The 19333-nt window shown below is 42.8% G+C and overlaps 1 protein-coding gene across 4 annotated transcripts in view; it reads right to left on the bottom strand.

The window, feature by feature from the left end:
- Window positions 1-18294, bottom strand: part of ALOX5 (arachidonate 5-lipoxygenase) — a 33824-nt gene extending 15530 nt beyond the window's left edge. For all 4 annotated transcript variants that reach the window (XM_074908336.1, XM_074908335.1, XM_074908337.1 and 1 more), the window contains exons 1-5: window positions 18145-18294; window positions 9907-10105; window positions 8019-8100; window positions 6513-6635; window positions 1221-1327 (exon numbers count right to left, since the gene is read on the bottom strand). In XM_074908336.1, coding sequence (XP_074764437.1) covers window positions 1221-1327; window positions 6513-6635; window positions 8019-8100; window positions 9907-10105; window positions 18145-18294 — 661 coding nt within the window. The remainder of the gene's footprint in view (window positions 1-1220; window positions 1328-6512; window positions 6636-8018; window positions 8101-9906; window positions 10106-18144) is intronic.
- Between the last annotated feature and the right edge of the window lie 1039 nt (window positions 18295-19333).

The raw sequence follows: 19333 nt of genomic DNA on the forward strand, positions 1-19333 counted from the left end.
CTAAGATTTCCACATGGAAGAGGGCTAAAGTAGTATTTTGTCTTTGATATGTTACTACTACATCAATGGATTTTTTACCGTATGAAAGATACTGCAGAAACTGAATGGCCCTGAATACAAGAGTGAAACTCACACTTTTAGAGAGGAATTTTTGTCTTCTAGTAAGAAGTGAGTATGAAATGGCAAGCACAGCAGGACATTTAATGAAGTATGCACAACTAATTCTGACACATTTTTGAAAAGAGATGGCATTTTGGATAAATGCCACAACCCTTTTCAGGCCTATTTTGCACTAATTTCCAGTAAGAACCATTAAGGTTGTGGTCTGACCACCCATCCTGGCTGCAGCAGGACCAGCTGAAGAAGTTATAGCTCCCAGGTCATTCCCAGCAATTTGCAACCCATCCCCAGATCTGTTGGCCTAACAGCACAGGCTCTTGTGCCTGAAACTAGTTCTGTCGAAATGATCCCTGTTGGGAAAAATTTACCACTGAAAACCATTTGAGCTGTCCCATGTCATTGACACAAACGGCCCACAAGAACTGATTGAGGGAGCTACACATGAGGTTATGACAGCAGAACTGAGGCAGTGACACCCTCCCCATGTTGGGACAGAGTAGAGAAGGCAGGACTGTTAGCAGCAGTGCAACAAGGACTGAGCACATGGCTGGGATGTTAGGCATCAGCCTTTGATCTAGTCTGTGTAAGAGGCAAGAGGGGTCACCCTAGTACTTGCTTTTAGTGGAGAACATTTTTAAAAGTGCCTCTTTAGTGATTTTATATGTATTTAGATGGCCGAAGTGGGACATACACAATAAAACTTTCAAAGCCAGCTAATATACTCTGAAAAGCAGTCACACTAAAGTATCTCTAAATTTAGATGCAAAATAGTTATGAAAATTTGTCCTATGGGACTTGCACATATCTGAAAATACATTTCTAAAAGCCAAAAGGGATTTTTGATGCCCAACTGCCCTGGCCTCCACTATAGCTAAGATCACTGAGCAATTCCCAGTAATTTTATTTTGTATGAGATCATAGCTTCACTTTTTGGTCTTGCAGGCTGCTGGTGTGATCAGTGGCCCAAGTTTACAGTTTATTTGTGAAAAAACATGGAAAGCAGAAGTGCGGGTCAGCCACTTCCATCCTAATCAGATATGTACAAGACAACTGATTAGTCATTCTACAATGCAAACATGAACAAATGCTAATAAACTCACCAGAGATCGTGTTGCTGATTCTGACAAAAATCCTCTCAAAATCTGCGAAATCACTCCAGGAGGACTGGAACATGTGCATGAAACGGTTGACATAAAGATTCTCCATCCTAAAAAATAAAACCATCTCTGAAAAAAATAATCTCCAGCTTCCCCAATAGCCTTCCCCATTCTTTTCCGCTCTTTTATATACCTACATACAACAAATTTTTCAGTGGTGGAATGAGAGATTGGACATCTTACAGAATTAAATTTGCTGGCTGTACCTTTACACACAAGCCTGAAAGGCATCTGCTATTGCATTTACTGAACTCCATTCTGGAGTTGTTCTTGTTAGTCTACAATGGTAGTGCTTTAAGACCTATGTCATATAAAAACTATAGTCAGAAAAAATAGTGCTCCACACATCATCAGTAGTTAGCATCAGCTGAGAGTGCTAAGATCATTATTAGCACCAGTTCAGAAATGGGTATGGCGACACAAGGAGATGGAGTGATCTGCACAAAGTCAGAACAAACACAACCCAGGATCATCCCAGCCAGTACTCCTAAACAGAGAACAGCTCCTGTAAGTAGCTATGTGACCAAGGCCAGACTGGATCCCTACAGCATGAAGTCTGAACCTTTGAGAGATTTCTATTTACTTGAGTTGCTGGTTAAACTTGATGCTCATCTCTAACCTCAGGAACCAAGTCACTTGGTTGCAAACATCACATAAACATGGGGGGCTGGGAGCCAGAAACATCTGACTTAAAGTGATAATTCAGCGAAGTACTGTCTACAACACAGTCAAGCACATTCATCTTGTACAAGAGGACAAGTCCTAAATCGTTACATAAATGCTAAACTGTTGGTACTAACTAGAAATAATTTCTTTTGACTAAAAGGCAAATAATTAATTTGAAAAAGAAAGTTACTTTCCACTAACAGTTCAAATGCATGAAGAAAAGCACACAGATCGCACAAAACAAGCATGGCAGATACGGAGTAAAGAAAGGTCAGGTCACAGTGTTGCAGAAAATCCTCCCAAACAGAAGCTAGAGGGAGGAAGAATCCCAGGAGGGTGGATTTATAATCAGCAAACTTAGACTGAGGCACCTTAAAAAGAACTGGATTAGAAGTGGTGAAGAGGACCAAAAGCCTAGAAAACCAGCTAGAGGTTATCTGGAGGGTTCTGGACCAGCATGGCCATAACCCAGACAAAAGTGCTGCTTCTGCACTGAGCCCAGGTGGAGTGCATGTAGAACGGATTCTTTCTGCTGCTGCAGAGAGCAGTCAAGGTGCCTGGAGGCATGTTAGGAAGTAAAACTCAGATAACTGTCTAGCTTGGAGCAGGAGATGACCTCTCTAGAGGTCTCTTCACACCTAACAGGGACACAGAATGATCATAGAAGGATCAAAGGGAGGGTAACTACGGGGCAGGACTTTCTAGATAGGTATCAGGTGTCTGAATCACAGACGAACTTCGAGAGAAAGCATAATCATGACCAGAAGTTTAAATTATTTTAAACAGTGTATCTCAGCAGCTTGGTAAGAGTTACTTGAGACTGTCTCATTTGAGAGTTTCCACTACAGGTCCTGTTAGAGCCTCTGCCCTTCAGAACTGCTCTGAGATGAGGAAACACTGGCCTGCCCAGGGTGCCCTTCCTACCTGGGGCTATTAGCTTGATCAAACCAAGCAGTAAGCACAGCACCTGGGATCCAGTCACAAACCTGCTGTGGTCTGACCTGCTGAATGCCAGGCATACATTCATTCTCAGATGAAGATTACTTTCTAAAGGAAAAGTCTTTCACATTTCCTATCTTGGAAAAAACTTCCGAAGGACTTAGGAAATAAAAACCTTATTTTCCCCAAGAAATCAAGTACTTCTCTGATGTCTCTGGCACATACTAGAAACCACAGCAAGGGAAAAATGGCAGAGTTGCTTGTAGAACTTAATCTGACCAAATGCAACACTGGTCCAAAATAGTTACACAAGCCTGCATTTCTGGCACAGTATCCAGGGAAAGTTTGCATTTGCTAAACAGTGTAGGTCACATCATTTTACAGGATTATCCCCAACTACACACGATTAATTCTGTAAACTTACAGAATTATCCACACCTAACAGCATCTAAAGATCCAACCTTGCAACAGCAGAAGGAATCTCTGAGACATATCTCCCTCTTTCTAAATTCAGTTTTGCATGTCCCAAGCAAAAGGGCTTTCCCCTTCCATCTTCTACCACTTCCTAAGTTTTCATATAACTTTCACACATCTCACATTTTTCCTTAAATATGCTCCCTGCCCCACTGCTACACCTTGCGACTCAACACCTGCCCTTGGATTTCCAAACACACTTCCCTGTCTTCCTTACTCCTTCACTCAAACTGAAGGAAGACTCCATGCCTTCCCCCATGTATCTCCACTCCATTCATGCAGACAGCAGTCCCAGGCTCCCAGAGCACAAGGTAGCTAGATAATAGCTATCAAACTCATTCTCCAAAGCTTTTCACAGTTCACCCAATCAAAAGCATAGGTCTAGATTTTCAGTCAAATGTGCCAGGCAAGAAGCACTGTTGTTCCTTGGAAAAGTCTTTTTTTCTGTCATACCAGTTCCCCAGAACAGCTGGCTATCTGCAATAAAGTTTCAGGTTCCTACTTCATGGGGAGGTGCCCTTATAGCCAATGACAAAAATAGATGTCCCTGCACTCTGTTGAATTGTTTACAAGTTTCACTTGGCTGTGACTCAGAATCCCTAGCAATATGCTACAGACTGGCAGGATGGGATTGCTAGAGGGGGAGCATAGCCTCCAAACTGGTTATGTCTATTCATGGCAAATTGGTCACCTTTCAGATGCTGTTGCTCCTGCATTGCTCAGATCTCCTAAATGAGCTGTTAAACAGCTGTTTTGCACTGACTAACACCATGCTACAAGCAATAGCTCTTGGAAAACACAGGATTTGTAAAAGTTTGGAATACCATGCCTTTGCTAGGGTAACAAGAGAAGATCTCAATGACCTTGCATGGGGTTTATATATTTTCACACCTCTCCTCTTCCCTAAAAGGAGTTATTCCTTGCCTTTTCTGAGCTAGACTATTTCCTGAAGCTGAGCCAAGAGAAGAGCTGCACGGTGTTTGCTTTCTTCCCCTGCTTGGAACCTCTTATTGGTTTTGCCACAGGTTTAGTCACAACACAAAAACTATGATGGATTTTTACCTTTTTCAGGATGGCCTCACCCCTGGCTCTGTTTCATGGTGAACAGACTGTACTGTAGAATCCTGACTGAATCTCAGAGCACTTCACAGATATGCATGGGGTCTCCTCCCAGGACTTTCTGGGAGGTAAAGAAAATTAAATTATCAAATTTGATGAATTCTAATTGATAATTTAACTTCTCAGTTTGCACACAGAGGGAAGATAAACTGAGAAATAGAGACTGTCTGTGGTAATCTGACCTGCACTGTATTAAAGTCTTGAGATCAAGAATGATCTCTTCTGGCCTTATAAAAAAATTGATTTGCCTTTTAAACAACATTATGTAAACACTCACTGTTTTCTTGACTTATTTTTCTTGCTCTTTAAAAAAATAATTTATTTTGTTTCCCAAAGAACTATTTCTGATGGCTATTATAATATCAAGTTCCTTATGTGCTGACTAAAAGGCCTTTCCAAGGCTGGGTTCTAATACATGTTGGTGGAAGAGAAACATCAGAGTCTAGGGTCTTCCAAGGATCTACTGTCAAGGCCCCAGATTCTTTAAAACTTCTTAAAGCTTGAAGAATCCACTGAATACTAAAGGGCTGCTTGAGGAATAAGGTATTTCATGAGTTAAGAAGGGACCTCAGCTTCTGGCTCATGTTAAAGATAAGACATTTGGTTCTTCAGAAGTCTAAACAGATATAAAGTTGAGGCAATACATGTGCTATTGGGTAACTGTGGGGGGCAGGAAGCATCTGTCTGTCTTTTGTATGTTAATCTAACTCCTTGTGTGACCTCACAGCCACTTCTCTGGTATAACAGCTAGAATTGCTTTAAAAAGCTACAAGAGCATGCACTCTACAGCCTGTTCCATCATTCTCCTAACATACTAGTTTGCACAAGAAGATAGAAAGTTAAAGATCCCTGGTCTTGAAAGCTATTCAGCTGCCTTATTCCAATAAGCTCTGAAAGATCCAGGTCCACCCAGCCATATGTGCTCAGAAACATACCTGTCACCCTGTTCATACCTCCTGCAGATTTCTGCTGCTAAATATATATAGATATAGATATAGATATAGACATATGTTTTGATGTTACAGAGCATCATTCCATTGTGAGAAACAGATCCTAGCATAGGGGAGAAAGGAGGAAGGGAGAAATCTACAGCAGAGCTAATACAGCCAGAAAAATCATGTGTTCTTTGAAGCTTCCAATTTTCTAAATTAGAAAACAAGCAGGTAGATTCTCTCGGAACAAGGCATGGGATTTGACTCTGTGTTGGTAGTGAAATTCAGCTGCATAAATGTAACACCAAGAATGTTCTAATATGTAAGGTTTCAGTCACCGTTGGTTCCTCAGATGGACTCAGATGAGCAAGTATTCACTCTTATTAGAAGCTGCAAGTTTCTCAGTATGGCTATTAAACTCCCTAGTTCTTACCAACCTGTGCTTGATGACATAATCTCTGTCTGATCACCCAGTAACGGGAAGAACGCTTTTCCAAAATATGAATAGACCAGCATATTAACAGAATCACAGATGTAGAAACTGTGGATGATCTCGGACCAGTCTTGTCTCATGTCAGACTATCCTACCATCTGATAGTATGTGACTTTTTTGCCCCATGCAGATTACACTCGGATGTGTTTAAGTGTGGAGCTGCTCAGAAAAGCTTTTCTTCAGCAGGGTCTCAAGGGCACACTGATACCATCTTCTTTTGGTATATAGTTGAAAGGCTTAATTATTGCAATCAGGGGAGAGAAGCATCTCTAGGGGGCAACTCTGAGAATGAAGTCAAAAGCCTAAGGTATCAGGTGACAATAGTCCTTCTTCCTATGATTTTCACCAGTGCCTCCTCCATCCATCTACAGCCAAAACAGTATCTAATGAGAATGCAGAGGCTCAGTCAGTTACCAGCATTAAAAGCTTAAAATATTGATTTTAAAAAAAAAAAAAAATCCCTTCAATTCTTTCCTAATTTGTTTGACTGCAGATACAGCTGGAAGAAAAAAATCCAATTTTAAGATTTCAATGAAACCTAAAAGACGATCAGATCCCTACCCTGCCCCAAAAGAGATTTTGCAAAACTCCTGATGTTCCACAAGCACTTACGCTTTAGAGTAGTTCAGAATGAAGTCAACTCCTTTCTCATTGTCAAACTGGATGTCACGAGGAAGATCACTGTGAGAATGGGCATCAATGCTCAGGGGAAAGCCCGGATGCCACTCCTTCCAGCTGAAACAAGACAGGTTGGATTAACCATATAACCTTACCAGCACGAGAGCTATGTTGTTCCCTTACCCACACTGCTTCTGTGACTCAGCTGTATAAAGTAAATGTGCAGCAAATTTGGGCCAAAAATAGTGATTTATACCACACCAATACATATCAGAACCCTACAGAATCCTGAAGTACAATGGAAGGCATCTACTTGGCCACCTACCTTCACAAAATTTGAAGTAACTTAATACCTGTCATATTACCAAATACTTGTCACATTTGGTTGCAACTGGCCACAGAGAGATGCAGATTGTCTTGATTCAGCTCATCAGAAGACCTTACCTCCTAATGGTCATGGCACACATTCTCTGCCATGTATGTTCTTGCACTGTGCCTAATTTTTACTTCAGAAAAAAAGAAGGCAATTTATAAAGAATATTGTTTCAGTGGTATTTCTCAACTGCCTGCCACACACTGACTGCATTGTGTGTTATCAGTTATGCTTCTGAATTGTAAATAGCTATTTTCCTGGACTTACAAATGGTTTTGCCTTCCTTTTTGCATTCATAAATAAAATTTTGTGCCACACCTCTTTGAACTATCATTTCCTCTGCTCTATTTCCCATAACCTTTAAGCAAGATCCTTTCTTAGTCAAATGATATCAACAACACATACACCAAGCCTCAATCCATTCCTTCCAAATGGACCATCTGTCCTTCTGATCCTTACTCTCATGATAAGGAGATGCAAGTGCAAGAAACTTTTGTTATTTTAACAGAGAGTACATCTTTAAGAACAGGAAATGTCTAGTGCCTTCTGGAGTTATCTATTGATAAAAGATAGCATTTTCCCATTGTGACCTTGATTAGAAAAAGTGTCTGTACAGTATAAAAGTGGGTATCACAACTGTGTTCTGATAACACAATCCAGTCCACTCAAGCAGGGCCAGATCTTCCACTGCACCCCAGTGCAGGAGACAACTAAAATTAGCTCACTGAAGCAGCCAAAAAGCTCCATTAAGAGCTGACATGTTCAGATCATGTTTCAAAAGTGGAGTATTGCTTGAGAAGGCAAATGAAACCTGCCTTCAGATCTTCCTTGAAAGTACAACTGTGTGACAGAGGGCCCACTCGGAGACTGTACCACTGAATTCCCACTTAAGCCTTCCAGATAGGCTTATCTGGGATTCAACTATCTCATAATGCCACCTGCACCAGGATGATCATCACTTACAGTCAATTCCATCTAAGTGAAAAACATATATGGCCAACATGGTAACTTATACTTTCTCTTAACTCAGAAGCCCAGTAATTAAAGCAATATGATAACCTGAACACACTCTGCCAAACCTGATGAGATCAGGCCCTAGAACTTCTGGGGAGCTATGGGAAACTCACCGGTACATTTTCTGACGGGTCTCGAGCTCTTTGCGTCTGTGCTGTTTGAGAATCTGGGTCTTGTCATCCCGGGGGAGCTTTGCTGTAAAACAGGGGAAAGGGACAGCGTTATGAGGTTCCTCTACCTACCACTGCCCAGGAGAAGGACAGAAAAGTTTCCAAACTTTTGAACTCTGATCTATACCTTTACAATGTTTCTGTGGGAAATACTTACACGATCCATTTTAGTACCTTGAGTAGAAACACAGGTCCCTAGAGAATCTGTGGAAGAAGATAAGCTCCTAACTTTGTACCTCCAAGGGACAATTAGCTCAAGCTAGGAACATGTGTCTCAACTGTATATAAAAACTGGGTTCCTAGTGTAGACACTTGCTGTACATATCTAGTGTTAAATGGTCTGAACAGGGTCATGGGAATTCACTTTACATTTCAGTTAACTAAGGGAATTTTCATCAATAAAAGAAATCACAACATTACATTGTTCCAGCTAATCTTCTCTGCTAAAAGACATCTCCAGGAAACCTCCTATCCTCTCTCCTTGAGTGGTGCTCTCCCCTGTCAGCTTGAGACAATAACTGTATCTTCTTTCATGAGAACAGAAAGAAAAACCAGTGAGGATTCATTTCCAGAGAGCTTGCTCTTATGACCATATATTCACTGTATCATTAAATAACACAGAGACTTCCTTAGTGATCAGAGAAAGGGCAAAGTACGTGACTCACTTTACATACACAAATGGGAAGGCAGATAAAACCAGCAGGAGTGTCATGGAAGTAGTTGTTTGAGGTTTGGAATTAGAAATATCAGAGGTAATACAACTGATAATATACATGGCTAAAGGTTTCCAGCTGGTTGTGTTCTAGTTACCAATTGGGTTTCACTTGCTTTTGTCCTTTACCTCACCATACTCCGAAGGCCATGCAAAGTGTAACATTTGTGATAAATCAGATTATGAAGAATGGAAAGTCCCTCTGGAGACCAAAAATAAACAAACACATAGTTGTGATTATAGGACAAAAGGCTTCAAACGCAAAATTCCTCAGCCAAGAGTAGCCAAAAACTTAATGGGAATATAAACATTTATTTCCTACCACCTCATATATTGTTTCAGCTGTTTTCAGGCACTGATGCTGCAGGCCACTAGAGCAGCCAACCTATCCTAGGAAGCACAGAGAGGAACAAGGATACATCAGTGAAAAATGCCCCAACCCTGATCACAGCACATAGGTAGTCAGAGACTGTTAAAACACAAGTTTCAGGTCCAAGAGGCCACTCTGAACAGAGCACAGAAGTGCTGTAACACTTTTTTTCAGTTAGTCGTCACTACTTGCAGTACTCATATCCATCTGACCGTGCCTTCTGGACTAGAGAGCATGCAAGGAGAAGGGGTGAAAAGTGAAGCTGCCTTTTCAAGTCAGTCCTTGTACCTGCTGAGCAACCTACTTTGTGATTTTATTTCACTTTCAAGAAAACAACACAATCTACAGGCAATTAATCATGGGCCACTTAGGGGCTTAGTATGAAACAAAGATGAGACAGTAATTCTAATTAAAGCAAAAGGGCTTCCAGCAATGGAGATGTGGAGCAGACAAAAATCTGGCATTAGGGTCAGCCTTCAAATTCAAGACCAGTGTAAAAAGCCAGCCTAAGGACTCTTCCTTGTATGTGTTTCCCAAAACATCCAACTCAACTGCCAGTGCCCAGTCCAACAAACTGCTCAGAAAGCAGTCCTAGTCAGCAGGGAAAGCCCATTCCCTAGGATGCAGAAGGGGATTAGCAGTGGGTCTCCATGTGAGAGAGAAGATTGCGAGGTACATGGGGAAAGGGGAAGGAGAGGTGGAAGAATTCTAGATATTCTGCAGGAAATTAGGTTTCTTATGGCTCTCACCTCTTCCATCTCGAAGAACAATCTCTTTTTCATCTGTAATCCAACGGTAACATGGGAACTCCAAATAGTCACCCATTGGTGTTTTTACAGTGATATACTTAAGGTACCAGTCATCCTGGTACCAATATTTTCGTTTCTCAATTTTTATCAGCTGAATTTCTCCAAGGTCTTCTTCCACAGTCACATCATAGGAGTCAACCTACAGAGCAAAATACAGTCAATGATCCACTGCACATGCAGGAAGCACAACCAGCACTACACAAGCATACCTGGCCTTTCCTGATATGGCATAGGTACAACAGAACTTTCCAGCTTCTGGTGGATGAGAAAAGGAAGACCTATTATTGGATTGCAATGCAATAGAAAGATTAATAAAAGAACAAACAAGAACATGCAAAACGCTCCAGAAATGGAGAAACACTTTTGTATGCAAACTAAAAATTACATTACTCCTTGGAACGTTTGCAAGTCTGAGGAAAATGTGCAGAGCATGAAAACACTTACTGCTCTCTTAGCAATAGCTGAAAGAGGTATTGCTAGGGCACATCTATTAATGCGACTGTAGTGGAAAGATGATCATGAGATTAACACATTGGACTAGAAATCTAAAGATCTTTGTGCATTAGTCATGTGCTTCAGACTAAGGACTGTATCCAAATCACCTGGATCCTGTGGCTGGTCTTCTTCAGATCTCCATTTCTAAAATGACAATGGTACATTTTATGTTTGTACAGCTCAGATTTGGATAATGATACCTTTTATGTTTGCACAGCTGAGATGTAAAAAGGAATCTAAGTAGCTAACTGAAAACAAGGTTCACAAGAACCCCATCTAGCTCCGGAGGCTCATCATTCTTTCACAGAAAACAAGCCAGCATGTGGAAATGTGGTTTAGCTCCTTCCTCACTTTGGAGATAACTCAAAGGCCTGACTCCTGCAACATAGAGAGACCTCAGACCAGACCTGCAACATAGCTACTCTGTTTAGTCCTTTCCCATGCTAAGGGTCTGGTCACAGGGTCTTTGCAGTGAGCTGGTACTGAAGTCTAGGACCACCCATACCTGCTCCTTCAGGAGTGCCCTCATCAGTAGCCTACAGGGACAGGCCCCTGAAAACTTGAGTTATTGGCCATGCAATGAACCAGGTGAGAAGCAGACCAATCCTGGTGCTGCCCTACAAGCTTTGCTAAGGTGTGAGGGCTGCAGTTCTAAACCAGGTCAGGCTGAGGAAACAACTGAATACCACACTTTCTCTTTCTTGATGACTGCTCCAGCAGGGCTACAAAAGAACTAGCAGTGAACATTTTCTTCTCCTTCCATTTGAATTACAATGGCTTCAGCTACCAAGCTCAGCATTTCTTCCATGTGGTACGCCTGTTCTCAGCCCAGGTATATGATTTGCCCTCTCAGGGATTCACTATCAGAGGGCTCAAAATGGATGTGGAGCCACCTGGCCAACCATGATGAGTGTATCTGTGAGAATATGTAATAGCAAACCTTAGTTGCTAAGTGCTTTAGCTAGCAAGGTGTGATGAGTGGCCACACTGAAGGCCACAGAGAACTAGTCAGCTGGACACAACAAGATGACTTTGGCCACCAAGGTCAGGCACCAGTTTACTGTGTAAATCAACTCTCCCACAACACCACTTTCAGCGCCACAGCTACATGGCCAGGCCTGGAAGAAAGACAGTTGTGGACATGGTGCCCCCCTCAGCACTTCTTCCCCATGCTAAGCACCCCCCACTCAGCACAATGGCTGTTATGAATGCTGACTTAAGTGCCTTTAAATTGCCTAAAAGATTTAGGACAGTGAACACTCATCCAAGACATGACTACACTTCAGTCCTATCACAGGACTAACTTCCCAGGGATGCATGCTGTCCCTTACTGCATGTGGGGACAGCACCCAGCAAATGACAGTTCTGGTGGCACTTGCACCATTAGGCAACACTAGCACAGGAAGAAATGAGTAATCATTTCAAATATGACCAGTAAGACACCATGTGGTACTAGGCAATTCAGGAGGAATCACTTTCCAAGAGCATAAACAGCTCAGGGCAAATGGAAGTAGCCAAGTGCTCATCGTAACAAAGCTGAATTGGCTATGGCAACCATGGGAGCAGCAGCCAAAGCCTACTCTGCTCACTTGATCCTGCTAAACTTCATGTGGTTACAAGTAGAGACTTCATTCTCTTGTGGTTTTTCTCAGCACAGTCAACAGTCTTAGAAATCAACCAGCTGTGGATAGCAAAAGGATGAGGTACTGCATTGACACGCTGCAGTGCCTGTAGAAACTCACCTGCCTGTGTGAGCTTCGTGTATTGGCTCCTGACCTAGACACCACACTGTACTTGTTCATTTCAGAAGCACTTTCTTAGCCTTCCCCAGGCATTTGATATATATCTTCTGTTGCTGTCTTACTTGCTAGGGAAAGGCTAATTCACATATATACCAAAACTGAAATGTGAAGAAAGATTAAATTCCAGACAGGAGAGAGAGAAAAAAAAAAAGTAATTTTTACATGCCTTCAGATGGTACTTATTATTTCAACTGTTACAAAAGAAAGATTCATAGCAACATGCACCCACTTGATTGGAAGAATACACACAAGAAGGAAACCTTGGCATCCCTTCCTCTCCCATTTTAACCCAATTTTCCCACATTATTGATGCAAAGTACCCTTTTCTATGAGCTATCTATGAATTATCAGCTGTGATGATCATTTTGGGAAGAAGACATCTATCTGTCCACCAAAATTTAGGGTGACAGAACTCAGTTCTCTCATAACCCATTACACAAATATACCAGCTTTCATAAAGTTTGTCACATCTAATTGACTCATAGAAGCCAGAGAAAAATAAAAAACCCTTTAGGCTTTAAAGTCCACCCTGCAGACAATGAAACATTGTCCTTGCCGGTCTTTCCCCAAAGATGTTCTTCGACTTTGAAACTGTCGGGCCATGATTGCTACACTGCAACTTATATGCTGTTTCATACTAACAAGGATATTGGAATTTCTTCCAATATGTACCCTAATTTTATTTTAGGCTCAAATATTTAAAATGCATATGGGCAGTGCTTATTTTGATTTGCTGAGCCTTAACAGACTAATCTTACCCTGAGCTATGTTCTTGCCGTGCTTATTAAAGCAAGACATTGAACTGTTTCTTTTAAAAAGGAAGCCCATCATGTCTTACATAAAAATTTGCAATGCTTATGTCAATAGCACACCCATACACACCAGGTGGTAACAAACTGCTTTACAAATAGCATGGCAGTCCTTGGCAAGTTTGGGATGACAGTGTCTGTCTGCTAGGATGTGAACAGAGCGATGAAAATCACAGACCTGAGATTTCAACTAATATATTAAATTATGCTTGTCACTTTTCTTTGCATCTCCATAGCAGAAAAGAAAGCTCTTTCTGTAAAGCAAATAAATACACTAATTTTAAATATTTTTTGAATGTTTATGTTGCTGACTCTTCAACCTCTCCACCCTCACACACTATCTCAGAACAGCTAAAAAGATGTGTAAAGGTAAATTTATTCCCTTGATGATTCATAATTTTCAACCAGCTGCAGAGACTGAAAAATGTTGAATGGCTTTTCTTAGAAATCCCATTAACAGTGCCTTGAGCCACAACTATGACAGTCAATGACTGTAGGACATACCCCTGTGCTCCTGGCTAAGTGAATGGAGATTCCTCCCTTCCACAATGCTGGTTTCAAACACCACCCTGATCTTTGCCTACCACTCCATGTCCAACATTCTCAGTTTCATTCTTGTCAGTCAGCACAATGAATTCTGGATGATGGCTAGAAAATGTAGATAACATGCTCAGGTCGTTTCACATTCTTCAAATCTTCTTTCTAGAAGTAGCAGCACTTGAACCATTTCTATTTCATATTAATTCCCCGGCAACTCCCGGATTTCTCAATAAAAACAGTGTCAATAAACACTATCAGGCTTAGGTTTCACACTGAGTCAGTACTTCTGTAATTTCATATGTCTTTCCAGGACCAGAAAGCACTTTGCAGAACAGTCCCTTGCCACAGGCTACCACACATGTATCTCAAACTCAGCCACTTCCTGCTTGTGCACCTCTTCATGCAATTACAACACAAAATGAATTCACTCTTTCAATTTTACCATGATCTTGTATTTGGCAGTCAGCAGCTGGAAGTAGCCTCCTTGCAGAGACGCAGTCCAAACTAATACACAAACCTATGTGAATTATTAGCCATTTGTGTTCATCACTGTAAAGGGAATTTAAACATGTAAAGATCAATGCAATAAATACAGAAAAAAATTATAAGCTGCATCTGGATCAGATTCACTTTTCATTCAGCTATTTGGGACTTTTATGCTCCATCTTCTCACTCATTTTCAGTTCCAAGGCTAGTTGTGTACAGAGGAAGAATAAAGTGACCACAGAACACAGTCTGGATAGGGGAAATGTACTACATTATTTTTAGCTCAAGTCCTCACGAAAACCCGTTGCTGTCAAATGGTTAGTACAGCACAGAAAGTCTTAAATCTTATCAACTCCTTGTTGACCAAGACACCTAGCTACCCTTTTTTAAATTAATCTCCTTTAAAGGTTCATCTAAGAATTTCATTTTTAAAAAGTCCTCATTTACACATACATATTTCTATAGTTCTTATAATATCACACACACACACACATATATATATACACACACATCAAAGATTTAAGTTAAAGAGCAATGCAAATCAGATCCAGAGCTCATAGAAATCTTACATTGACAGCCAATCTTTTGAAGAAACTCATTCCTCTGGTAATTATCTCTTTACTAATATTACAAGAGTCCTAAAATTACTGCACAAGTCACTGTCAATGTAAAGCAAAGAGAACATTCTTTTAGCCTAGATTTTGCTGAAGGTTTTTAATTTTTGTATGACCATCACAGTTCCCATTTTAATGGCGCTTCTGAAAGTGAAGGTTTCCTCCTTATGTCTCACCCAGCTTTTGCTGCTTCCAAGACAGCAACGCCATGGTTTCACCTGAGATGACATTTTTGCTAATGCAGTAAATGTATATCCGGTTACAAGGTCTAAGAATTGACAGTTGGTTGCTCAAGCTTTCTATGGCATTTGCTGTACAAGGTCTCCTGGTATATACATAGCATCCCTGGTGACTGCACGGTGAGCCAGAAATGCTAGGAGTTTGAGTTCAGAGTGAGAGAACAGAATTAATGAAGACTATTGGACTGTCCAAACTCCTGTAGCATCCTGTTCAAGCAGTTTCATCTCACATGAAACCTAAGCTCTTTCTATTTGAGAATATACTCCTACTGACTAGCCGAATATTGCAAAAGGGACAACACAAACAATCCCTCTTTCTATAAGTACAGAGCTCTAAGTAGAAAGAACTGTATTTCCCTTCTGGAAATACTTGTGAGTGCGTTTCTTTCAACAAAAGCAAAAAGGGGTAACAGGAAGAAAAGAGGGAACTGAGTGACATCACAACACTTGCTTGGAAAACACTCAGCACCAACAGGACCCTACTTAAAAGATACATAGAAAAAAAAAAAAAAGCAGCTATGGTTTTCAGCATCAGCTGCATCCAGTACTTGGAGTAAGTCAGACAAAAACAGAGCTACCATTGTGCAAATTCCTTCAGGTTTTTCCATGTCCCTTTCCCTCAATCAACATTTGTCATGTAAATCAGAACTGGCCCAAGCCCTCATTCATCATATCTGGTAACACGCATAATTTGCAATAATTAAAATGAAGACATTACCAAGATAATGGAACTACTGAGCCTGGCCCAACATTTAGAAAAAAAACTGCAAAGCAGACAACACCTTACAAGAGAATATGTAAATTCTGGTCATCCACTGAAAAATTGCTTTATTTTGCAAGTATGTTCACAATTGAATTGCTTTGAAGAAAAAGAAAATTATAGAGATGCTATTGAAAGAAACACTAAGGGCAGAACTCTGAAACCAATTGCTATATTTTACAAATCAACCAGTCTGTAAGTCTTTTAGCCTCTTTCAGTTTTATTTTTTTGGTTCCATATTGGTATTTTTCTTTTCTTTCCTTCTTTCTTTGCATACCATATTAGTAAGACTTGCAGTGTTTCGGGCACGATGTTACCTGAACAGGTGCCTGGAGAAACACACTGCACTCCCCAGGGAAACATCCTCAACAATAAAACTTAGCACATTGAAATTGCCAAGTGTCCAATGAGCCACTTTATGAAACACAGAAGTTCTTCTCATTCTCCACAATAAACACATGCTGAAGAAACTTGACTGTATTTGTAGTATCAAACACATAACAATTAACACAAATAATTAATTTGGATAGGAGAAAAAGTCCTCATCTGGGTTTAGTCATGGACCTTTGCACTTGGAAGCATTTGACAAAAAAAAAAAAAAAAAAGAGACAGTCCCTGCCTCAGAAAGCTTACTTAGCTAACAATGAATTTTATATAAAATGCTAGAACCCAGGTGAAGACTTTCAAATGTGCCTAAAAGCTACCTTCCTGGGTAGGTACCTACTCCTTTTAGGTATACATCATCCGCTGTAGTGCTACTAACATCCACAAACCTCCATTCATTGCTTCCCCACCCATTGAGGTCCAGTGCTCGCAGGTACTTCTGCTCCTGCTGAACCTGGTCCCACAGCAGTTCAAGAGCTGCTGCTGAGCATGCACATAATGCTCACATCATGGCACTTTCTCCCTGTGACAGGATCCATTCCAATTGAATTGTCAGAGTAATACCAGGCTCTCTGTCACAGCCATCTCTCAAAGACAGCGAAACTCTTTTGTAGCCCAGGGATAACAGCAAACTGCCTGATTGCTGGAGCATGCCAGGCTCAGCCCTCCTGAGAGAGCACCGTAACCCTAAGTTTGCAGGACAGTCTGAGGTCTTCTTCAACCTCTCTTGCTAATGTTGTTAAGCTTCACTTAAAATACATGCTTGTTCACTGGGTAAGAGAGAAAGAATGACTGGATGTCCATTTGGGAGATTCAGACAACAAGGTTCTAAACTAATTAATGTTTAATTATGAAGAAAGTAACTTCAACAGCAGCAGCTGATAAGTCCCCACACCTGAATTTGTTAGAGCATCTCCTCAGAACATCAACTACAGATATCCGGGGACAGTATCTACACATGCCATCAACACGTATACAGAATGCAGACTTCTGTTAACCACACCAGTGATGTCTAACGCAGAAGAGATCAGATACTTAACTTAGGCTGTGAACCCCGTGGCTAAAAAAACACACCTAAAGATAAAGCAGCACCATGACAGTGAAGTCTCACTCGCTTATGCAGCTGTAGATCTCGTTTCCAAAGTGACTTATGAACACTTTGTTAAAACTTTCAAAATTGCTTAAATCTCCTCAGACCTTTTGGAAACTGTGAGTTAGGTTTCCAAATAACATACACATTATGGGAAGGGAAAAAACTTACCTGAGTCTATTATTTCCACAGTGGACAATAAGCAAATAAATGAGTACCATCCTAAAACAGTGCTCAGAATATAAGTGATTACAGATGGGATAACCTGGATACTGTGATAAGACCACAGAGAGGACAGGGCACAACATACAGCAGAAATCAAGGTTTGAAAGAGCACAGCTGACAGCCCAGCCCCAACTTCATTCTCACACTTGCACGTTCATGCCGTTTTCCAACTTTCATTGAAGATGCCCTACACATTTCCCTTGACGGGTGTCATAATTCCCACTGGAATCTCTCACCTCTTTGTTTAATTCCGTGGAGATATCAGGGCTCAGACTACTAGTAAATACTGACCCTAAAGCACGTCTGGTTTTTTAAATATTTGTAAGGAAAGTACGAGGAAATCTGAAAGCCCGTTATAAGCTGGAACCAAAGGGACCCACCCTTCCCCACGACCGCAGCCAGGGCTAACCCCCAGCGTAGCGATGGGAATGACGGGCGGCCGGGGATGGCAGCGGGCACCTCGGTCCCGGTGTCCCGCTCCGGAGCACCGGCACACGGGGGCGAGAGTTTAAAAGAGCACAGCCCTGCCGCAGCACGCCGGGGCGCCGGGCCGGGGAGCGGGCGAGGTGCCGCTGACGGCTCCACCGGCCCCGGCCTTGCGGGTCCGGGCCGAGGCATCGCGACGGCAGACGCGACGGCGCGGACGCGGTGAAGCCCCTCGGACACCGCCGGCGGTGGGCGCGGAGGCGGGGGTGCCGGACCGCGGCGGGAGACCCCCGCCCGCCCGGACTCACCGCGCCGCGCTCGAAGTCGTTGTAGAAGGGTTTGTCCAGGAGATGCCTCTCGCTGCAGCCCGCCGTGCCCTCCAGGCTCAGGTACACGTAGTCGTCGGTGCCCGCGAACCACTGGCTGCCCGTGGCCACCGTGACCGTGTAGGACGGCATGATTCCACCGACCCGACCCGATGCTCAGCCGCGGTCCTGCCCTCGCCCGAACCCTGCCCAGCGCCTCCTTCTCCTCCTCCGCTGCCACCGCGCGGCGCGGCTCAGCCCCGCCCGCCCCTCGCCCAGCGCCCGGCACACCCACCGCGGTCCCCTGCAGAGCCCTCCCCGGCACCCCAGGCAGCCTGTGCTGCGCAGCTACCGGGCACCCCGAACCGCGCCCCTCTCCCGGCACAGCTACCCCGCGCTGCACCTCACCCCTGTACCCCAGCCCAGCTGCCCCCCGCCCTGCACACAGCCCTCACGGCGCACCTGCCCTCCCGCTGCACCAGCTCCACGCCAGCACGCTTCACACACCCTCCACACAGCACAGCACTTTCCTCTCGATACCCTTCCACACAATTGTTGCACAATCCAACACAGAGCTCGCAGCACGCTGCCCCGCAGAGCGATCCTCCTGCCAGGCACAGCTCCCTGCCTCAGCACCTCTACACATACATACAGGATTTCAGCCACGCACCCTCAAACTGCTCTGCACTCTGTAACCTCGTCTAGAATCACAGAATCATCTAGGCTGGAAAGGACCTTGAAGATCATCTAGTCCAACCGTTAACACTGACAGTTCCCAACTACACCATATCCCTCAGCCCTATGTCAACCCGACTCTTAAACCCCTCCAGGGATGGGGACTCCACCACCTCCCTGGGCAGCCCATTCCAACACCTAACAACCTGTTCTGTAAAGAAATGCTTCCTAATATCTAGTCTAAACCTTCCCTGGTGCAACTTGAGGCCATTCCCTCTTGTCCTATTGCTTGTTACTTGGTTAAAGAGGCTCATCCCCAGCTCTCTGCACCCTCCTTTCAGGTAGCTGTAGAGGGCGATGAGGTCTCCCCTCAGCCTCCTCTTCTCCAGACTAAACACCCCCAGTTCCCTCAGCTGCTCCTCGTATGACATTGCTCCAGACTCCACACACTACCACGACCTACCCCCACGTGTACACCACATACATCCCATTCTCTTTATCATCTTCAGTCACTCAC

Source organism: Athene noctua, chromosome 5, assembly GCF_965140245.1.
Source record: "Athene noctua chromosome 5, bAthNoc1.hap1.1, whole genome shotgun sequence".
Lineage (NCBI taxonomy): Eukaryota > Metazoa > Chordata > Aves > Strigiformes > Strigidae > Athene > Athene noctua.